Source organism: Centruroides vittatus, unplaced genomic scaffold (genome assembly GCF_030686945.1).
Source record: "Centruroides vittatus isolate TY-2023 unplaced genomic scaffold, ASM3068694v2 contig_15, whole genome shotgun sequence".
In the NCBI taxonomy this organism is placed as follows: Eukaryota; Metazoa; Arthropoda; class Arachnida; order Scorpiones; family Buthidae; genus Centruroides; species Centruroides vittatus.
This window is the reverse complement of record NW_027120927.1, coordinates 354,492-379,415: the sequence shown is the minus strand read 5'-3', so window position 1 is coordinate 379,415 and position 24,924 is coordinate 354,492. Positions and strand designations below refer to the sequence as shown.

The 24,924-nt window shown below is 32.8% G+C and overlaps 1 protein-coding gene across 1 annotated transcript in view; it reads right to left on the bottom strand.

Moving 5' to 3' along the window:
• LOC136968536 (tyrosine-protein phosphatase non-receptor type 11-like) overlaps positions 1 to 14,149 on the bottom strand; it is a 55,104-nt gene extending 40,955 nt beyond the window's left edge. Inside the window, exons 1-3 of the mRNA XM_067262519.1 lie at positions 13,828 to 14,149; positions 6,812 to 6,943; positions 6,399 to 6,593 (exon numbers count right to left, since the gene is read on the bottom strand). Of these exons, the coding sequence (XP_067118620.1) occupies positions 6,399 to 6,593; positions 6,812 to 6,943; positions 13,828 to 13,841 (341 nt within the window). The 5' untranslated portion in view covers positions 13,842 to 14,149. The remainder of the gene's footprint in view (positions 1 to 6,398; positions 6,594 to 6,811; positions 6,944 to 13,827) is intronic.
• Between the last annotated feature and the right edge of the window lie 10,775 nt (positions 14,150 to 24,924).

The following is a 24,924-nucleotide window of genomic DNA, read 5'->3' as shown; positions in this document are numbered from 1 at the left end:
GACCTCCAATAGGCGTGTCATGATAGATTTGTAATATATATGGGATTAAAACAGACGATATGACTAATTGTTCCAATGGTTCTTCCTGAGTAATAGGTTGTATATCAGGCATGTCAAACACGCGGCCCGCAGGCCGCGTGTTTGACATGCCTGATATACAACCTATTACTCAGGTCGCAACTCAGGTGTTGGTGGGCCGCATGCGGCCCACCAACACCTGAGTTGCGGCCCGCCGAGACTATAAAAAATTTTTTAAATATCAAGCTTTGACGCTCGAAGTTGGAAAGTTTGAACTTTTTTGAACTGTACGATTCCCGCCCTTTTTGTGTTTGTCTGTTCCGTATTTTGTCCAACCAATTCAAATTGGTCAACGCTGGGAAAGACGGTTGGATAACGGCCGCGGCTTTGAATCTACGAACGATGATTGGCCGGCGAACATCGTGGAAGACTGCTATGTGCCAATTTGTCCATCAGCGATTGCTAAAATCCATATAAAAGGAAAGGTTTTGGCGCAAAAGTCAAGTGTTTGCTGGAACATCAAGGCGGACGTTTGTGTGCTCTGCCGTAAGGTGTTTTGTCTACTATTGCCGTGACAAGTGACTGTATCTGAAGTATACATCGCAAGGTGTCTTTTCGACGGATCTGTTCAGGAATAGTGACTTTTGGAACTTTGACTGTTTGTGTGAATCTACTTTGTAAACGTGGTAATTTTTGTGATTTGTAAATTATATTCGAGCAGGTGGACTTAATAATCTCAATTTGCTTCATTTCTGGAATGTGAATACACCGATCCACCATATTATATGAAAGTTCGTTGGCTTTCGAGTCGTAAAGTGCTAAAACGATTCTTCAAATTGCTGGACAAAATCATAATTTTCTTGGAAACAAAAAATTATGAATGCTGTATTAAAAGATGGACAAAGGATAAAAGTCCTGGCTTTCTTGGTTGATATTACGAGTCATCTTAATCGACTTAATCTTAAGCTTCGAGGCAAAAATCATGTTGTGACAACGCTATTTGATAATATTAACGCTTTCAAACAAAAATGATTACTTTGGCGAAAACAAATCGGAAAAGAAAGCTTTGAAAGCTGCCAATACCTATTGCTTAAATCACCTAAATTAAAATTTACAGAATTCGATCGAAGATTTTCTAATTTTAAAAGCTGTGAATCACCATTTTGCCTTTTTACTTCACCTCTATCTATCAATATTGAAACCGTTGATGAAAACTTACAAATGGAATAAATTAACTTAAAATCCAATGTGTTAATTTGCTGACGCAAAAATATATGCAAGTTGGAATTCCAGATTTTTATACATATTTATCTGTAGATCGGTTTCCTAAAATGTTATCGTTTGTTACCCGTATACCGGATATGTTCGGAAGCACTTATTTATGCCAGCAACTATTTTCTTTAATGAAAAATAACAAAAATTCAGAAAGGTCGAGGTTAACCGATCAACATTTATCATCAATTTTAAAAATTGCATCGGCTGAATATATTCAACCAAATTTTGATGACTCGCTTTGTGAAAAACGTTGTCAAATATCTTCTAAAAAGTAATATTAAACTGTGATTTTGTTTATTTCTTATTATAACTTTTGTTTTTTATAAAAAAAAATATAAAATATTTTTAAGTTTAAAAAATAATATGAAATATAAAATGTCTATGTACGTATAATATACAATATATTGAGTCTAATAAATACATAATATAATCATTCTAAAAATCGTATTTTATTAATTTTTTGAACATTGAAAACGTGCGGCCCCCGACTTATACAAAATAGATCGTGTGGCCCGTAATATCGTATGAGTTTGACATGCCTGTTGTATATGATAGAGGACTCCATCTTCATCTAAAAAGAAAGTTTTTTCAAGGTCAAAAGTTAACCGAGTTGTTTTATCTTCAAGCTTCTGGATGATAGGGTTCCACCGTACATCTCGTCTCTGTAATTCTCCACTTTGGGATTTTCCAATAAATGGGTTCAAGTTCTTCAGCCTCCATGATTTGTTGGATAGGAATATAACTTAGTGCGACTGCATTTTTGTGGCAATTATGTGCCTTATGTTGTACCTCAAACTCAAATTCCTGCAAAAATATAATCCAACAGGCAATTCGAGAGTTTGTACTGGAGTCCTTATTGCTTATCAGCCATTGTAAGAGACGATGGTCAGTAATAATGATAAATTTTCTCCCATGTAGGTAAGGTTTAAAGTATTTGGTGGCCCAGACTACTGCTAAATATTCTTTCTTGGTCGTGCCTGTTTCTCTTGGGTTTTCATAGCATTCGGCTGGCATACACGATGTGCATTTCCCCCTTTTCATCCTGCTGTGATAAAACTGCACCTATTGCATCCGTAGCCAATATAAAAGGTTTAGAAAAGACTGGAGATTTTAAAAATGGGGCAGAGGTAATTATTTCTTTTAGTCTCTCAAAACTATGTTCTTGCTCCTCTCCCCATTGAAATTGAATATCCTTCTTTAATGAATCAGTTAAAGGTTTTGCGATTTGTGCAAAGGACTAAATGTGTTGCTGGTAATATCCAGTTAGTCCTAAGAAGGATTTAATATCATGGTCGTTTGTTGGCCTAGGGAAATTTAATACACACTTGATATTATCGGGATCTGGTCTTATTCCTTCATTGGAAATATCATGCCCCGAAAATTTGATTTGACATTGTAAGAAATAACATTTATTAGGTTTTAATTTTAAGCCAGCCTCTGCGAGGTGTTGAAAGGTTTGCTCTAGCCAGATCGGATGGCTCTGAAAGTCAGGACTGAAAGTCAAAATATCGTACATGTACAACAGACAAGTCTTCCCTTTAAGTCATGAAGGGTAAAGTCTGCAGCACGTTGCCAGGATACTGGGGCCCCCGCAAAGACCCACCGGCATCCGGTTCCACCAATAATGCCCCTTGGGGCTAGAAAAGGCTGACTTCTCCTTATCATGCAAGGCTAGTTGCCAAAATCCTGATAAAGTGTCCATTGTTGAGAAGTATTTGGACTGTCTCATCAAACTGAGTGCCTCCTGAACTAAAGGCAGGGGATATGGGCCCATTTTGGTAATTTTATTTCCTTTCCTATAATCAATGACAAGACGCCACAATCTCGGCTCCTTTTTCTCGACCAACAATACCAGCGCAGACCACGGTCACTTAGAATGCGCTATCACCCCATTATCTAATAATTTGTCAATAATCTCGTTGATTTGTTCTCGCTGGGCATAGGGTATCCGATATGGAGATTGATATATGGGAGAAGCATCTCCTGTATTTATTTCATGTTCCACTATTCCACTACTTGACAATATCTCAAGTCGTAGTCGTGAGTTGCAAATACATGTTGGTATTTATACAGTAGGTCTAAGAGAGGTTGTTTTTTCCCTTTTCCAATATGGGACCAATCAAACAGTCGACTGAATTCACCTTTGGTAAGATTCAGCATAGAATCTTGGTTGTTAGATTTATCATAGATAGCATACCTCTGCTATCTATGATAACCATGACCAGTGAAACCTCAGCTATCTATGATAAATCCTACATTAAAGTGATATTAATATTTTGTATTCATAATATTAATATCACCTTTTCTGTGAAAGTGTTTTATAAAAAGTAGAATATTAATTCTCTTTAATAAATTACAATAATTTTTAATTTTTAAAATTAAACTACTTGTGGATTAGCTTACATTCATTATATAAAATTTTATAGTATAATAAAAGAATAAAAATCTGGTTCTTTATTACAACAGTGCTCTAAAAATAAATTTAACGTAATACTAATAATTCAAAATGTCAGTTATTAGAAAAATATTAAATTATTTTGTAAAAATATGCATAAAAACAAGAAATAAGTTGTAATGCAAATTATATACCTGTAAATTGTATGCAATATTGTACTTATAACTTTAACGACTTTACAAATTTCTTACTGTACAGTAACTTTTCAGACACTCTAGCTATAACAAAATATTTTCTAGGAAAACAAAACTGAGCTCTATGACATAAGTTTTCCTATTTAGGCTTCAAATAAAAACACAAACGTGGTGACATGCCTTTAATGTTCTGTCTAAAGCAGTTTAAATCATGCAGATTGTGGGGAGAATATGCATTGACTCTTGGACTTTACTTGGAAAACTTTGGCCTCAAATGTCACAGCCTATGGACTGAATTTCAAAATTCCAGCTTTGTCATGACATCAACCTTACCAAGTCATACTGTACATACTGTATTTGCAAAAAAAAAAGTCATGTTTAATGATCATGCAAGTGCTTTAAACTTCAATCATAGACAAAACTCTTTCTTACTTATGCAGAGCTCTACTCAATGACGAAGTCATATAATATAATTTTTGCTAACTTTTAATCAGTCACTACTTTGATTTGGTTGTGAGTTTGAAATGAAAGATAAATTGTTAATGATGTAGTAAAAACAGTATATAAATATCTAATAATAATTAATATATTAAAAAACTTTAAATAATTAAACCTTAACAACACCTATTTATATAAATTTAGCAATTTAAAATTTTAAGAATAAATCAAATTTTAAAATAATTCTAATTCAGTTCTTTTATATAAACATAATTAAGTATTAAAATGAAAATTTAAGCAAATATAAAATTAATTTACACATAAATTCATTCATAACTGCTTCTAAAGATTAATTAGGCATTTTGTTGTAATTGGTAATTTACTGTTGAAAGGGAAATCCTGACCTACTTCACGGTATTCAGATCATCATCCTTAATGAAGGATGAACTGCTGTGTGAAGTTTTGAAAATATTTAATGGAAATTTTATGTGAATTTCCATTAAATTTATTTATTTATTTTCAATTTAATTATTAATTAAATTAACACTAATTATTATTATTTTTTAGGCTATTTTTATGTTACGAAACCACATACAAACCTTAAGATCAATTCAGCAATGAAAGTAATGAAAAGTTCAAACATTTTCAGTCAAACCTTCATCAGAAATAGCCAAGATGCAAGATGGAATTTTCAAGAATTATAAACATTGAATATTCTATCTTGGATCTCAGCTATTCTTAATGAAAGTCTGTGAAGTTGACTGAAAACATTTGAACTTCTCATTACTTTCATCGCTGGACTGACATTGCGGTTTGTACGTGATTTTGTATTTATACTGTCTAGTTCTGATTCTTAAGTATTTTATGCTGTTGATAATACTGTTTGTATGTTAAAGAAAGTTTGATTTCTATAAACAACTGCTAATTTTAAATGCAATTGAAATACATTTTAAAATTTATACTGCAAAATAATTATTAAAAAATCTATTTTATTCATTTAATTAAGTATTTTCAAAGATGTCGTTATCTCTTTTTTCTGGACATGCATATTAAATCTATGATTTTCTGATTATTTAAACACCAAATCAGATGTTTACAGATGTCATAACTTCAGACTATATTCAAATAATTTTAATTACATTGAAAGATTAAACTGATTTTTAAGCACATTAAAAATTAGATGAACAATTTAATTTTAATATCTATCATCCTCAATTGTTCATGTATAATCTAGTCCGTCGTCGTTAATACCTCACATATATTCTGAAGCCTACATTTGTTAATAGTTTGCATATATTCTTAAGTCTGTCTAGTCAATAGTTCCTAGTTATTCTAGAATTTATCATCAGAAATAGTTAAATATTATAGAATAAACTTAGAATAAAAGCAAATTTTTTAAAATTCTGTTTTTATTTTAGATTTCTGCTAAAATGTTTCAATTAAATTTCTTATGAAATTTAAGACCAAATTTTAAAAATAAAGGTTCTAAAAGTATTTTATTAATAGAAAGTTATGATAAAATGCAGTTATCACATAATGGAACTGTTTGCACTTTATAATAACTAAAATATCACAATAATAATCTTTTGTGTTATGGGATCATTATCATAACTCCTTAATACATAAAAAAAGCGCATGTTGCTAACATCAGCTTTGGGAACCATAAATACACACTTTGATTCATCAATATTAAAAACATAGGTTTATCTTAAAGCCAAACAATTGCTGAATTATATCAGTCTATATTACTAATAAATAAGTGATGGCACCTAAGTACTTAGCATTTAATTAATAATAGTAGTAGTAATATAATTCGGCAATCATTTGGCTTTAATATATAACTATTGGGTTTGGATATTTACATTTGTATATATAGGTTTATCTCTAACTACTTTTATGTCGTTATGTTACTGACAATAGAAAATATAACTAAAAATAAACTGAAGACGATGCAGAAACATCTCTAATTAAGATCCTATGGCAATCTGTTTATTAATTTTTTTCCAAATTAAACTATTTTCACATATCAACAAAAGCTGCAATATTTTTAGAATAAAAAAATTTGAAAATGCATTCACCTTTCGGTGGTGGGATCCGCACAGACGAGAGGATACTTTAGTTCGATAATTTCGCCATTTTTTTCTCGTAGCTGTCCCTGCTTTTCCATATAATACTGCACCAATTCGGCTAGCGTGGCAAACTTCTCTCCTCCATAAAGATCGTAGTAGTCGCCAGTGTTTTGAATTTTGATGTGAGTCACCTCGCCATTTCGTCTATAATTAGAAAATATATTTTTCAGAACAATAGTGTTGCAAATTACAATGTTAATTATATCTTAATATGGATCCTTCTAATTGATGTCAACTATATTTTTAGGAATTGTATAATTATTAATTGTTTATCAGTGAATGAGAAAAAGAAAATTTTGGTATAAAATTATGAAATATTAACACTAAATTTACATGGTGCTAATCAAATTTAATTTCCTTACCGGACAGATAATGTAAAATCTCCCGGATTGGACTTGCTGGGACGAGCTATAAAGCTACCATCAAATCCTCTCTCGGTCAGCAGTCTCTCTGCTCCGATTCTTGAGATGTTTGGATGAAACCAGCGGCTGTAACTAAATTAAATGAACGTAAATTATTAACACAAAGCAACGTTTGTTTAAATCTATTATAATTACTAAAATAAATTGAACTCTTATTGAGAGAGGAGTCATAATATAGATTAAGTCAAAGATTAAGGTTCTATTGAATGAATCTATTCATCAACCTACAAAAGAAACAATTGAAAGTTAAACTTGTTGTATGCCGTTAAATTGTAAACTCTAAACTCTGAATGGTACAGGATAAATTTAAAATTTGTTATCATTTTTCTCTACTTTCCAATCATATATCCAACAATTTCATTAAAGATTGCAATATAAGGTAAAAACATAGTGTATTCAAATCTCACAGCTCTCATAAAGAACAACCCAGAAAAGATTTGAATCTCTTCACAGCCATTCTACAAAAAAGTCATGGTATTTTTGAATCCACAATGCCTACAAAAGAGTGAGCCAGTAAGGTTTGAATTCCGCTCCAAATCATTCCTTCCTCTTAAAGGTTTCTAAAATTATTAAATACAAGAATACGATTTTCAACATCTATATTCCAAATTCTATACTAAATTATGTAATTTTTAACCTTAAAATAACCTAGAAAACATTAGCGATATTTAATTTTTAATTAAAGACTAAAAAAATTGGCTTGCAATGAATTTTGGCATTTTATTCTGCACAACTAAGTGATAACATTTGAAATTTTAAATACAGTCTCAAAGAATGTTCATCAACAAACAAGGAAAAAGTAAAAACTGAACGAAAACTTGATAAGAAATAGGAAGCCTTGAGTCATCATCTTGATAAATTTATAAGATTTTGCTTTATTGCTTCCTTGATAAACATTTCTTTAAACTGTATTTATTCTGCTTATCTTTTGCTTATTTAAACAGCTACAAAGTTACTATTTAAGTAAACAAAAGACAATTTGTCTAAACTAAAATGTGTTAATCTGCTTATTTATTTATTCGTTATTCAAAAGCACTTCTTATCTTTAATTTATATTGATTTAAAACCAAAGTTTCCAAAGCCTGGTCAATTGTATTTTCACCAGGCTTTGAAAACTGTTTGTAATTTTTTTTCATTTGTATTTAAAACTATTAATGCTTCCAAAAATAGGCAAAAATTGTCAGAGTAATTTATGTTTACTCTTCTAGTGACCTAGATGACCAAGTTTCAATGCATTTGCATAAGCTACTACCCTGGTTGTTTGGTGTGGACTGAAGAATTTATGTATTTCTAATCAGATTCTACAAAAACTGGTGGTTACAGAAATGGCTTTGAATGACATTCTTAACATTTTTAATCATCTATCTTGCTTCTAGTTTGGTATAAGGCCATGACATAACCCAGAAATGTCATTTTTGACCTTCCAAATGGTTGTAGACAGATATTCCAAATTAACAAAAATTCTGGAAGACAGTTTCACTTTTTTTCTATAGCAAAATGAAACTTACTAGTTAACATAGTTTAAAATAAGGTTTTTATAATTCAATTAAAATGTAACTTTTAGAATTACGTTACTCAAAATCCAAGTGCACACCTCTGACCCATTCAGAGATTGGAAAGACACAACTAGGAAAACATGAATAGTTGCCTTAGAAAAGTTGTGCATACAAATGACTTTGATATCAATTATTGCCTTATACTTATCACAACAATTACAAGAATTAAACTTTTATTCTGTAATTGCATTATAATACAGGGTGTTGAAAGTTACATGTACAGTACAGCATTGCATTCAAGACCTTTAAGGGTAAAGAATGAGTATTTCTTCACTTACCTAGGTCCTGTATGCAACTTTAATGTCATTACAAATTTCTCATTGCAGAATAACTTTACATACAGCCCCAGCATTCAAATTTCACTCCAAAGTTTATTTGTTCATTAATGCAATACCTGGAGGATGCAAATATCTTTGTTTTGGAAATCTATATTGTTGTAAATTAATGGATAGTGTGACAATATAGTTAATAATGGCAATGGCTACATTCTATACACATACACACACCCAGTCCAGCTACTATCTTCTGTCATAGGCTATGTTTTCCAAGCATATCAAATCAGATCTCTCCTAAATATATTTGAATTTATCAATATACAATTCAAACATGTCAAGCAGAACAACTTGTTGTTTATCCACCAAACAATAAAAACCAATATTATTGTTTTATATATTCCAAGATGACAAAGGAATATATGGATTCCACAGATGCAAACTGATTATGTAGACGGCGAGCTTTAACTAAAGTTTGACCTCAAATGGCTTCAAACTTTCGATAATGACTATCTAAAATGATAATGAATATCTAAATTTTTATCAAAGAAACAAACAAAATTAATATGCAAATAAAAAAATTATACACAGTCACAATTCACAGACGGTCTTTTAGATTTTTCAAAAGTTTACTTAAAATAAATCAAAACTGTAAAACATTGATTCACCAAAATGGATGTAAAACTGGTTTTCAAAGCATGGTCCTTAGACCACTGATGGTCCACAAACAAGCACACAGACTGACCAGCAAAGTGCAATTCTATGCTATTTAATCAGAAAAAAGAACATTTTCACACATCACATACCTGTCATGCTATGTTACCAGATAGAGAAAATATTGTGGCACACAATCTGTAGTTTCCTAAGCCTTTAAAGATGATATTTACAAGATAAGAAGTGGATAGTGTCATAGGTGATCTGTGGTTTATCCATGACTTGGTTTAAGCGGTCCACAGATTAATAACTTTGAGAATTGCTGACATGAATGATTCCATGGATATCCATCAACGAGCAAAAGATCTGTGAGCAAACAATGAATCCAAAATCATGTGGCTTTGGCAAACAAGTAAATAAAAACTTAAATAAGACAGTGAGTATAAAAGTATGACTTAAAACAATCAAAAGATCTGCAATGTTCTATCAAAGGAAAGTGAAACATTTAGCCATTCTTTTGAGTAATAAAGTAAAAATCTTTATATTTGCATACTTCAATACAAGTGCAATAGATTGTGTTTGAGATAGCAGAGTATGAATTTCCATTTTTATCCTCAAATTGATACAAACCAATAAACTTTTAATGCAAAGAGTGCAAATTGACACCATTTTCTGCCAATATACAAATTAAATTACTTGCATAGCTACTGCAAATAATTGTTTAAAGTTAATATACCTCAAAATCAGCTTTAGTTCCTAAGTAACTGAAGATTACAAAGAAAAGTAAATATACAAGTATAATGATGCCATAGGTATGACAAAAAATGATTCTGTACAAAATTCTATACTAAAGTTTCATTATATTAATAGTGTTTATCTTCCGTATATTAGGATGCTATAGAACAGGGGTGGCCGACAAGTCGATCGCGATCGACCGGTCGATCGCCAAGCCAATTTTGGTGGATCGCTAGCGATGTCTTGACTTAATGTATTATATTTGTAACCGAACGCAACTGTATGCATTATCATGCAGTTATGATTCGACTCATAAGCAGTGAGTGCACTTCGTACTGAAACACAGTGTATAAACATAGTATGTATTTCACACTCCTCCTCCCCACTTAGACTATGCCTATGACAACAAGTCGATCGCAACATATTTTTACGATAAAAAGTAGATCTTTTGTGCACAAAAGTTGGCCACCCCTGCTATAGAACATAAATTATGCTCCACAACATGTTGGATATAGATTGTATTAATTAATATGCACCTATGAATTCTTACTTCAAGAATTACTTTTTACTTAAAATAATGTCAAATAAATATATTTTTAAAATTAATTTGATTAAATATAGATATATATTTAAATTAGTTCTTCCAATAAATCATCTTAGCAAATACAAAATTGTTGTTTTTAATATTCTCTTATAGCACACATTAGATTACTAATGAAAAATCAATAGAACATTTCGAGCACTTCCGCTAAGAATTAATTCCGAAAGTCATTTCTGAAAGGACGAGTCTCCTCGACTTCCGACTAGAATCCGTCTCCGCTTTAATCTGTCAATTATTACATATTATTATTGAAAATAGCAACAGAGTTCAAGAGAAAGATCTTGCAGATCTAATTTCTCTGCAATATCCTAAAAAATGTAATTTTCTATGTGAAAATTTGGTCCAAGAACCTGTAGTGCCTTATTTAATGATTAAAAAAATTAACTTAAGAGACGAATACACCCAATTAAGAGAGAATATTGATATTTAAAGAACTAGCAACTATTTAGGTTGTGTTAAGATTGATGAGTCATAAGCAATTTAGCAAATTAAATCCCCGGTCGAGCTCGGCACCCAAGCACGAGTGACTGCAAATTTACTTAATAATGTCGTTCTAAAACAATATTGTAATTTTTAAATATATGAAGATACCACTTCAAAAGAATGTTTAAATAAATTAATTTTATTTCTTTAAGATAGTTTTTTTAATTAATTAATGATTCACGTGTCTAGAAAACTAATTTTTAGAGTAATTAAGAAAATATGTTTACGTTAAATTTCTAGATAAGTTCTAAGAATGGAAAATGTTGTCGTGCATAACTCATTGAAGAGAATAAGGCAAAATATAGGGTAATTCACTGACAAATAAAGTAATTTTTTTTACATTAATAGTACATATCAAAACATGATAGAACAATTATATATTAATTATACACTTTATATATTTTAAAATATCCAAAAAATTAATTTATGGCTATACATTTGATCAAACATGTAAAATTTATTGTTCAATTTATGTGTAAATTCTTGATATGCATTAAGCAACTGAAGATTTTGTAGCATAACACGGCATAGCAATAAAAATAACGCTAAGCAAAGCAGTCATAGAAGCTCATTTCTGTCTTATTTACTAATTTATGAAGCAGAGCAATAACTGGTTAAATTAACATTTCTTTCCAGAAAAGTTTAAGAATTTTAGTTATGCAAGAAGCAAACTAAGACATTAAGCAGGGATATCCACAAATTGCTATCACAGACAAGAACTTAATGAATGAACTTAATGAACCCACTTTCAAAATCCAATTTAGTACCTCTAAGAGTGAAGAAAAAACCACAGAGGACGGCTCTAGTGAAGTGCAAAAGCAACAAACAATTATCGTGTACTTTTTCCCAGTTACAGGAGCAAGTTTTGAAAGATTGCATCACATGCAAGCCTCTACACAGATGATACGACATCGTCGTCATTGTGACAGTACAAACATTTGCTAACTTTGTCATCTGGAATATATGCCACATATCATTAAAATATAGCAAATCTATCTGCATCAAAATGGTTATTTTATACTTGCGAGTATTTAAACTTCACATTAACGGCCGATAATACGTACGACAAAGCCGCACTCTCTATTTATACAATTGAATATAATCTATATATCAATGTGGATTTTATGCTTAAATGTAAGCATATGTTATCTTGAATTTACATAACATTAGTATTGTGGATTACAATTACCTTTATCAAAATATTCAAGACGAAATACACGGGTAATTAAGAAGTAGACATTACTGTTGAATAACCTGGACTATTTGCACAAATAGTACTTTCTGCTTAACTTACCTCGGCAGAAACACATTAATGCCAATATATGTTGCAGATAATCTTGAAAAACAAGCATATATTAGATCTGTATAAGAGGAAAGTATTCAATCTATTAAATGTTTAAGTAAATCTAACAGATAAATTAAGCACAAACACACATACTTGTTCTAATTATATTATTTCTAAACAAATCAGAAATCTAAAGACATTCTTAATCATATATTTGCATACAGTAATGTTTACAAAAACATTTAAATTAATGTTTAGCATGTTATGCATGCCAATGAAATATAAAAACACAATTAACTCAGAGAAGAAAAGCTCATGCATAAATAAGTGCATATGTAATATGAAATATAACATTACTGTATTAGTAAAAATGGAATTTATGTATTAACACATTATAAAAAACCACACATCTCTACATACCAATAAAATCAATACAAGTAATAATATATTAGCAAACCTCTTACGAATTAAATTACGAAATCTTGCCTAAAAAGCATCACAGATATATTATTTCTTATGCATTAAATCAATATAATCTCGTTTCCAAGCATCGGCATTTTGTTTCCACGGCACAAAGCAACCGAGAACAAAGTCACGTCGTGTCAAATTTCGGACAGGGCAGGACGGCACGGTCGGCAAAAGCTGCGAAATTATCGATTTCACGGTATAAACTAAATAAAGATAAATTTTTCTCCGACACTCTTCCAAAAAATTTACGAGTTCGTTTTCGTCTTCCGACAAACTCGTCAAATCTTCGTCGTCACACGATTCCGAAGCGACGTTCGAGAGCGACGACGGGAAAAGCGAGCGACATCGCTTCCTCTCGACTTTCTGCCGCAAAATAACCGGCGGGCGGTCGTAGCGGTCATAAAGTAACCGGCCACGACCGACGACGTCGGTCGTCGCCGTCGCGGCGTTACCGGTTAGAATTTCTAAGAGCATCCTTAGATGTTTAACAAGTGTAGAAACCTGGAAAACTTCACACGGTCCTCCTATCGGTCGGGTGCAAGCCACTAGCGTTCGCCGGCTCGATCCACTCGTTCATTACCGGGCTCAAAGCAACATTAGGGCATCGGTTATATATTAATTTAGTGCAATTTTGCTTTAAATAGCTCAAATAAGCATTAAATGCTACCCGAATAACAATCACACACATGGATAATTAAGTTATAAATATAAAGTGATGTCCAAAATGCAAAATAAATACAGAAACATAGATAACGGGAAGAAATCAGGCCTTTTTCAGCTACATTTTTCATTCATTTCATGCATTTTGCACTTAATTAATGTAATTAGCAGCATATCTTTCAATGTAAACAGTAAGAAGTCATGTGCTTACTAACTTAGTGAATAAAACTGTTTATATTTACCTTCTAGAACTCATTTCTTGTTAATTTAACTCCCAATTTCCGTTTATATCCTCATTAAAAACCGGAAAAGCGCATGAAAATGTCGTAGAGCTTCATGATTTAGCAGAAACCAACACCCTTCGATACAACAACCGCACTCATTTATTCCTATAGAAGTAACAGCTTACACCACACGTTGCTACCTAAGCAATCAATTTCAATTATAAAAACATTTCTCGACAGTCGTCGGTATTCAGTTATTTTATTATTACTGTAAATAATTTAACCATATTAAATAAAATACCCGGTTGACATGTTGATTCGTAGAATAAAAATATAATAAAAGATCGTTAATCATTCGGGAAATACCGTTACATTGCCGATTGTGGCTCCCCTAGCGTTGAATTTTTAATATTTTTCTATCTTGTTTTTTCATCTCAATGTATTTTAATTTAAACATTTTAAATTAAAATGTTTAAAATTTTAATTTTTAATTGCACTAATTTAATAAAAATTTAAAAACTGAATGTAATAACGTTAATTGATCACTTTATACTTTTAAACATGAAAAATGTTTGAAAAATGGCATTACTGGAGGGCCATTTTAAAACAAAATTAAAAATTGTCGTTATTATTTTTTAATTTAAAAATTTATAAATAATAATTTTATTAATGTTATTTAGATCTAAATATTTGTAAAATACTTCCGAAATTCAATGTTTAAATATGACTTTTTTTAAAATTTCGATAAATAGAATGAATTTAATAAGACAAAAAAGTCGACTTAATGACAGACCTTCTTAATGGTAAGAGTAAAATAAAAATACAATTTAGTGATCTAAGTGATAATTTTAAAAAGAAATTTTGATACAACATAAAGCCTTATAAACTATTTTATTAAGTCTGCAAAAATTACTCATTTTAACCTTAAAACATTCTAAAAAATTAAATTTGAAAAATTTTTGCTACCGAGCGGCGTCATTTTGCGGCCGAATACTTTTTATTTTACAAAACGAATTTATTCTTATTAATTATTAATTATTGATTTACTCTCGCTACTAATATATTTTTATAAAAAGTACAAAATGCAATTAAGAAAGGCGTGATATTTTCACTTTTAAACGAAATTTCGGCGCTTACATCGGGCTGAAAAGCACAAGCATCGAACGAAAATTACTATTTCTTACCACAAAAAAAAAAATTAATTTTAGACTTTAATTTAATGATAAAATATAAAACTTTCGACTTAACGAATGGCTTAAAAATTTTATTTATTCATTGATTTTTAATTAAATTTACCCTGTAAATGCGGTATAGCCTGTAGCCAACTACTGCTTTTTATGATATAAGTATTCTTTTTAAAATTAAAAATAACTCATTAATTAATATGTAAATTAAATTTCATCTCGAAAAAATGTAAAATAACCTTTAAGAATCCAAATTAATTGAATTTAATTATGATTTTGGCGTACAGAAAAAACTAAAACTGCTCAAATTCGCCATTTTAATAGTAGGTAAAACATTAGTAAAATATTAAATTTCATTCGAAGTTTATTCGTTTGAATCAAAGAATAATACTTAAATTTAAATTTGCTTACCTAATTTACTAAAAACACGTTTAAAATAGTTTACTTAATTAATTAATTTTAAATGCATTCAAACTTGTTAATTAAGCGGCTTTTTCTGTTTTAATTTCTAAAAAACTAACTTAATTTCGTAAGAATTAGAAAATTTCTACAGAAAATGCTCAAAACTGAGCACTAAATTTAATAATTTTGCAAATTTATTGCAAATTTTTACTTTTTTTTAATTTTAAATCCACAGAAAACTAAATGATTGCGGATATTCGGTGACACTGTTGCATGATTAACAAGTTGTTTGAAAAATTTCCGATTTTTTTTGTTGTAAAATCTTGTAGATAACTTTATCTAAGCTCTTGGCTTATAAAAAGCACAAAAGATGATTTATTAATTGCACAAGAGATAGCCGAGAAGGTGAATATCAAGTAAATGACCTGAGAACAGCGAATGACTCATCATCGATGCATGGGGTAAGTTGAATGACCCTCCAGGAAGATTCATGTTTTAGTATTGTTGGTGAAGGTTATAGGATAAGATAACATTAAACGACCTAATATCAGCCAAATATGAAGTTTAAACTGTATACCCTGTCGCTTTATTACATACATTTGTGTACGAGTAATACGTTAAGGTAGTAAAAAGAAATGAACTCGTTTAGCAACTTATTTTTTATATAGTTGTTTAAAAAGCTGTATCATTTTTTTTAAAATGGCTAAATGTTATTAATAAAAATAATTTCACTCGTTTAATACCTTTTTTTTTTTTTTTTAGTCGATGAGTACGACCCTAAATGGGTTAAATTCACGTACGGGTGGACCAATTTTTAATTTGCGCACAAAATACAAGATTACCAATTCATTTTTAATGTTTATAAATATTTAAATTAATTTTTTATTATTTTCTTTCAATAAATAGGCGTCATTAATAAATAATAAGCTATATTTAGAGTACAATAGTTTATTGAAATGTCCCCAGAATATTTCACAAATGTATCCGTACGTACCTCACTAGTGATGAAGTTCCATTCTCATTTTAATTAAATTTTTAATGATATCGCCTAGTATATTACTAAAAATCAATGAAATATCTTCTATACCTTTATAAAAATTTATTTTAAAACTATATACTTTCAGTATCATTATACATAACCTCTACACTAAGATACGATACACTTCATACAAGAAATTATAACGCTGAAAACATGTTTTAAGAAGTAAACAATTAATTAATAGTTTGCCATATTTTCTTGCGTCATTTTATATGGCAGACGTAATTTTTATTGATATCTCTCTGATATATCAAGTATAACATTTAAAGACGGTGTAGTGACCTGTAATGCCAGTTTCCAGGTACGATAACGTGTGTGGGATGTTGTAATCTTAACACACGTGGTGGATAATAAATAAACAATACATGATGTCAGCTGGAATATCCGGGGGGGACCTTGAGAAGCTCGCCAGACGGGTAGGAGATTGAACTGTTTTATGATAAATTGGTTGGGTTAGTCGCAATTACGATCGTAAGTCGTTGCACGAGACGATAATTATCACTCGAGGTTACTCGTGCGGAAAACTGTCCACTACAATTGCTACAAAATTAGTATTTCGGTATATATTAGGGAATGAATTACTAGTTTTTTTATCGGGGTATGGTTAGATGAGATTTGATTTCTGATGGGAAAGTTCGCTTGTTGTTGCACAATAAGAACTTCGAGTTTAAAGGGGTGCGGCTCGATACGGTAATGGTCTTTGTTCGTGTTTCTGTTGTGGGAGAACCAGTTCTATAAAATTTCATCCCGACTAGCGAAATTGTTTGCTTAGATACATTACGTACTGTTGCATGATAAAATGGAGAGGATGGAGAATTTATCTGAAGTTTATCACTTTCTATATATTTAAAACTATGTAGAGACAAGTTTTCATCATTGTTTCATACTAATGATTGTCTAACAACGCGCGTTTAAAATTCTGTTTCGTTTGATATATGAGAAACTCATGTCTGATTCCAGGTTTGTGTTTACACATGACCTAAATAAGCTACTGTTTAGGATCTTTCGCTACGAGACTATAAGCTAAGATCTCGTGCCTTTAAATTTATTATTAGCTATTAGGAGGAATGGGCACTTAGGTTACACGTTATTGCTTAGAGCCACAAGTCTAAATCCGGCTGTAATTGATTTAAATTAACTCCGAAATAGCTTAATCTTCTTATAAATAATTAAGTGGTCAATATTTTAAATATAAAATGATGATTATTAGCCCTATTTTTGCATTTTGTATTCTTTTCATTTTTAACTCTTAGATTTAGATTTATTTGATTACGGCAACGCGACAAGAGGCCGATCTGCCGAGAGGGATGCCTTCCGGGAGAACTTTTATGGGAAATTGGTCTCTATTTAAGAAAGTAAACCCAGAAAACCCCACGTGGCCAGCCCGTTAGCCAGGCGCGGACCCATGACCAGTGTTCAGTGGTTTATCCACTCGGCCACTAGTGGGGATTTTTAACTCTTTCATCTATGGGCACTAGTGTTACCACCCGTCCGGTTTTCACCAGGACAATCCGGGAATTGACTCACTGTCCGGATGAACTATTAATTTTGTCCGGAAATTTCGTAGAAATTGTGAAATTACGATGAAACAAAGTTCTTGTAAATATTGTTATAAATTTACATCATTTGAACAACGAAAAACCTCACACTCACTGAAACTCATCTGCCATTCCGCCGTGTTACTCTGTTAACGCTGACGTGTGACGCGCAACCTGCCTCGCGACCCTTTTTATTTTTCCTTGTATGTTACTCCTACGCAAGTCCCCTAGTCCCTAACTGTAATTGATTTAGAACCAGCATGCACGTTATTCTTCGCATTGTAAAATGACATTGCACATGCGTCAGGAACTTCTGTTCGAACACCTGACCTGCCGTCCGGGTCAGCGATTTTGTAAAGGTGCCAACACTAATGGGCACTAAGAAAATATTTTTAATTATACCCATTGTAGGTTCGACTAGGCCCACAGTGGGAACGGCCGGATGGCGAGAGACGGGGCTGACGTATCAAAGACAGATAGTCCCATGAAAAATTCCGAGGAGTTGTCCGCTATAATTAGATCCCGACTTCTCCAACTTCTTGGCTGTCGCCCCATTTTCTTATATTTTATACAGTTAGCATCTTATAGTATTTTATATTTTTATATTTAAATCATAGAAGCATTATAATTCATATTTATATATAAATTTTATATGTACTTAATACATTTTATCATTTAAATGAAACAGATAATACTAATAAGTTTGAGTAGTTGCCATTTTGAATCACTGTTTTCAATAAATTAATCCATAAAATTTATAAAAATACAAAATAAAAAATATACAATTTTTCCTATCCATTCAAATGATATCCATTAAAATGAATCATAATCATACAGTTTTTTAAACCATGTAAACTACTCGAAGAATGTCGAACACCTTTAGCCCCTTATTTCACCAACAGACTATTAGACAGATCGCGGGATTAACGACTATCTTAAATACAGGATTACTGATTTTGTGTTCCACCATTTTAAAATCAGACGTAATCTGGCATTAGTAGAGAGGTTGAGGCGCAAGCAAAACGTTAAACTTGTACCGCAAGCAGAAGTACACGATCGACGTTTGAAGTCCAAGTAAAATACGTTGTGGCGCAAGTTGACAACAATATCCCACGAGTCAGTCGCGCACTGACTCATGGGATATTGTTGAAAAATGGCGAAAGCGTTTAACGACGAGGAATGTTACCAGCGAAGGTAAATAAACAAGTTAAACTGTTTAAAAGAATTTATAAGATGTTTAACAACACCAAATAATTATTTTAAATTAGCGTCGAGTCTCCTATCGTACGATCGGACGATAGGACTACCTCATACTTTTGTAGTGCAAGTAGTGAGCTATGTAAGTATGGAAGAGGAAAGTAGTGACTTATGTAAATCCGAAAGCGGCTCGGAAAATTATTTTTAGAAAATTTACAAACGTATTACGCCGTTGATGGTAGAAGATGCCGTGGAAGAACAAACCTACCTTAAGATCAGCTATTACGAAGACAAATATATGTAAATTCTATAGGCACTTCGCATCACTCGCTAAAAAATTGAATACCGGTAATTAAATAATTTCTGGATTAAAATCGTCTGTTTCTTTACAATGTTATTCGTAAATTCTTAAATAATCATTATTTTAATAAAATACGTCATAATTTTAACCCCCTAACACAAAAAAATGAAGAAGTTTAAGCCGATCGTCTACTCGCCATCATCGATCGTCTAGAATTGCCGGATAGCGGCGCTCGGCCGTCCGCCGTTCACGTTTTGGGCCGAATACGACGGCCGCAACCTCTATTCAATCAAGTAACGCGTAAGAAAATTTTCTAGCAACGCTGATGTCGAGATTATTGGATTCACTAATCCTGCTCTTAAAACCATACGTTATCATTGATAATTGGTTTTGAAGTATTCCTGCTATGTTAAAAAATCGTTACGGAGAATATTGCATTGGATGATATATCAGAAAACACTTGTTATTGCGACACGCACTTCTCCTCAATAGGAAATGTTAACAAGCATGTAAGATTAATACACAAGCGTGTCCCGGTGAAGGAAAAGACTACATTCTGTCGCGAGACTTCATGTTCCGAAGGATTTTCTACTTCCTTTCGATAACCAGAACATTTGGAAAAAGGACAAGGATTTGCCCGTGAATTCAAAAATACGAAGGGCGAGTAAATTCTATTCCGAAATTTTAAAAATGCTGTATTTAATTAATATATCTTAAAATAATTGTTTTCGTGAATATTAACGGCTCATTCAGTAGTAAAAAAAAAAATATATATTATGTACAGTCAAACCTGTTTTTATGCGCTCTTTTTATGTGCGATTTTTATTTGTGCGATTTTTTTAATGCGAATTTTTAATTTGTGCGGTATAGTTGGCGACTAGTCTGGTGCGATTCGTCATGTCTCACGTTGACTTATTATAGCTAAATAAACTTATTATAGCATAAATGCACTTATTATAGTAATATTATTGCATGAATATGCGAAAAATGAAATAATTTACTTTTTAAGTCAACAAAACACCACCTGGACAAAAATATGTAAAACAGACGATAAACCGGACGATGCAGTCAAGTGCTGACATCTGTTGTCAATAAATTCTATTTCGTACGGTTTTGAGTTATTTTCTACGTGAGACTTTTTTTATGCGGTCCCTGTTGACCGCATAAAAAATTATTTTTTAATTGTGTTGCGAAAACTATTATTTACAGCCATTCGTGAAGTTTCGTGAGATTTTTTTTAATGCGTTTTTTTTAATGCGGTCTCTATCCCCCGCATAAAAACAGGTTTGACTGTACTGTATTTGACAGATTTCTACCAATGGAAAACCACAGAGGAATTGCGAACCGACCAAAGTTAACTGCGCGTACTGTCTAAAAAATCATGGAATTTATAAATTATATGTATCTACACTCGATTCATAAATGTATCTACAAAAAGAAAACATTCAGTAATAGATCTTATATATATAATTCTCCTGTCACAATTTTTGTTACCGTACTCCTCCGAAACGGCTTTACCCATTTTTACCAAATTTTATATGCATATTCAGTAGGTCTGAGAATCGGCTATTATCTATTTTTCATACCCCTACACCATTTCCCCCCTTTCAAAAATATATTTATATATGGATTAAGGCTTTTATGTCCAACAGACGGCGCTACCTTCCGACGACCTAAGTTTGCTTTTCTGTGAGGCATTATGCTTTTCTGTGAGAATGGACTGAAGCAGATCATTTTCTATCTATCTATATAAATAAAATATAACGTTCGTTTGTTCCTACCGATTCCTTTGAAATTTTGACACAACGTTGCATTCGAATACGCACGTGTTTCTATATAATATACATGTCGAAATTCCCCCCAGTGGAGGGAGATGGACGGGATTAAGGCTTACCGTGAAGAACTCGGCTTCTATTATACTATTTTACATGCGGTTTTTTGCGTTTTTAATTGCGTCAACAGAATATACACTAAAAAGGGATTTTTCGATATTCCCCAGCGGGAAAAGTGACGGGATTAAGGCTTACTGTGAAGAACTCGGCTTCTATTATACTATTTTAGATGCATTTTTGATTGCGTTTTAATAGGGTACGTCGAGAGAATGTACACTAAGAAGGGATTTTTTGAAATTTCCCCCACGGGGGAAGTGTTATACATTTATAATAGATACATTTTGAGCCACAACAACGCGTGGCCGGGTCAGCTAGTTGTGTATATAAAAATGTTGCAAATGTATAATTTTCAATAAATCTTTTTCATAAAGAAAGCATCTTTCTTGTGAATAACTTTTTTTCTTAGCTAACATTCAAATAAATCATTGCAGATCTGTTAAATGAGGCTACAAAAAGTTCACTAATATTTTACTGACGATGATAATTCGTTGATGGATTAAAACTACTAATTCAAGACTTTACTGATTCTATTCTGTTCAATAGCATTAGTATGAAAGAATAATAAAATTTTTGGATTTGTAATAATGTTAATTGATAGCGTTAAAATAATTTTCAAACTCAAAGTAAAAACAAATGGACATTTATTAAATTATTTTACATATTTGTTTACTTTTCTATATCATATATATATATAATTATAAAATTAAAAGAATTTTACTGGCTCACAAACACAGCCAAGCCTTGAATTACACAAGATACACTTAACTCTTGGTATCGGCCAGGGTTAGGTTTTTTAAAAATCTGGTGAAAACCAAATAAGGATGCCCGTGGAGAAAATTGAGTTTGGTTTTGCGAAACATTTCAACGATAAACGTTGATTGTAAAATAACATATTGCAAATTTTCTAACATAAAACGTTTAAATTATTTCTAAAAAGCAACGAATAATTTTATTAAACAATACAAAACAGAAATTTCGAGTAAGAGACTGAAAATTCGGCGGGAAAATCTTGAGATTAAAAGAATTTAAGAAGGAAAGTCTACATATTCTGTAGAATAACTTTTATAATATGAAGTATAATTTTAAATATTTTGATAAAAATAACGAACGACAGTCGTCTTTTAAAGCTACGATATAAACACGGAATATTAGACAAAAGACACGTTTGCCGTTCGAGAAACGAACGGTAGCAAATTTTCTTTGTAATAAATTAACTCTGTGCCTTCTGTTTCACTTATATTTTTCTTAATTCGACAATGATAAAACAAAATGACAAAATATCACGGTCCTATTCACCTTCCAACCATGGTGCTTTTACACCCATCGAGTTCCGTCACGTGATTCGGTGACGGAACTCGATGGTGATTCGGTGACCGTAAATTAGAATTACGCTTCTGTTTAGGTTCTTGATCGAGGTCTACCTTCTACCTGGAACCTGACGATTGGAGTTTATTGCTATTCGCTTTACTCCGAGAGACGGTGGTTGATCGCTAAGCGACCGAAGAGCTGGCCTTGTAGAAGACGGGGAAAGATAGAGTGCCTTCCGGGAGGACTTTTATGGGGAGCTGACCCCTATTTAGGCGTTATCTGCGAGGAGAAAACCCGGAAAACTCCAAGCTGCCAGCCTGTCCGACCGGGGCGCGCACCCACAAACTACCCAGTGTTTAGGTCTGGTTACCGCCGCTATGAGCAGCAACGGAGCTCGATCAAGGTGTATATAAGACTAGTCTTATATAGACCTTGTCTTAAGGTCTTAAGGTAGTCGTTGGGCTCGAGTTACTCGGACTATTGCGCCCCGTGGTGGTGAAAGATGGCGATATTCATATTTTCCTCAGTATTTATAAGTCTGCTTGTAAACGGTGAAAAAAGTGATCATACTTTGTATAGAAATCTCGATGGGTGTAAATTTTAGACAATCGCTTATCTTGAAGATATTGTGACGACTGATATTGTTGTTGTTTAGAATTTTTTGCGGACGAGTTCAAAATGATAACATTTATCCAACCGATGTATCGTAGTATCTTGTTCTGACGGGCAGAAACTGCGGCGATCAGTATTCATCAGGTTACGTATATGAAGAAAGGAATTAGTGATAAGAGAATTGGTTCTGGCCCGATGTATCGGGATAGTAGTGTATCGGTCCGTATAGTCCGTGACTGGGATGTGTCGGCCGATGACGAGCCAGTGATAGTCTGTGTGGCTTGGAAAATTATGCCAATCAATGTCCATTTGATGTTTGATTTCGGTGTTTATAACGCTGGTGTAATCCTCCGAAGTGATATAACGGGTTTTCTTAGTGTCATTAGGCTGGCTCTTAGCAAGTTTGTCCGCATGTTCATTTATAGTTATCCCTTTATGAGCCGGGGTCCATACGAGACGCGTCTGTAGATTACCTTTATTGCGACTGTTGATGAGATTTATGATGGTGTGAATGATGGTTGAAGGTTTATCGTGGTAAGCGTTGATGGCGGTAAGGATAGCTTGAGAGTCCGTGCACACAGTGATGTTGCTGTTAATCTCAGGTAGCGTGTTGTAACGCGCATAGGATAGCGAATCCCTCCGCCGTGAAAATGGTGGCCTCGGGGTGAAGGGTGTAATGGACTTTGATGCTGTTGGTGTAGTCGGTGAACGCTGCCGTGACAGTCGTGTCGGTTTTGGAACCGTCGGTGGCCGGGAAAGTAGAGAGATCTTGTGCCGTCGCCCACTCGTGGAAGGTGGATTGAATAACAGGATTTGGCAGGGAGGAGTCCTGAAATGGAAGGTCGCCGATATGTATGTCGAGGACGGTGGCGTCAGGGAGTATAGAGTTTCGAGTCGTGTGCTTATTGGTAGGGATATTATGGACGTTTGTCCAGTTCCGGATGTAATGGGCTGTAGGAATTTTCACAAGGGTGGCACCTTCGTTGCTGTGGATGAGATGTATAATTTTCCGAGAAAAGTTGTCCCTCGGCGCCTTCTGGAGATAAGAACTATAATGTTTTATAAGATACTTAATGTAGCGGCAAGCTATAGTAGTGGTGTTGGTCGCCCTGCGAGTAAGGATATTGTTAGCGGTCATAGAAAAACCGTAGCTGAGTTTAACGTACTGCATCTGTAAGGATTCTAGGGTTGCCATTTGGGTTTTAGTTAAGGATGCGATGCTGCGGATGACTTACATAAGTAAGCTGCCGATGGTGCTGTTGGCGATGCACAAAAGGTCCTTTGTTTGGCCACCGTGTTTTTTGTTGCAATAAATTTTAAAGATGTTTAGTAGCTTTCTGCTCTTGTTCCGAATGTATTGAATGTGGGAGTTACATGTTAGACGTGCAGTAAAGTAGAAGCCAAGAAGTTTAATTTTGGAGACCTCAGGGATTTGTTGGTTATTGAAGACAAAATCCTGATTGCCGCGTATATTGATGGGTATGCGCAAGATTGCGCACTTCCGTGGTTGACACTGTACTGAGTTTTTCTGAGACCATCTGCCAAACTTGTTAAGAAACTGGACCGTGTTACAGTGTAAATGAGTCGGGTCGGTACCATGCGTGACAGCTGTAACATCGTCTGCGTAGACATACATTTTAGT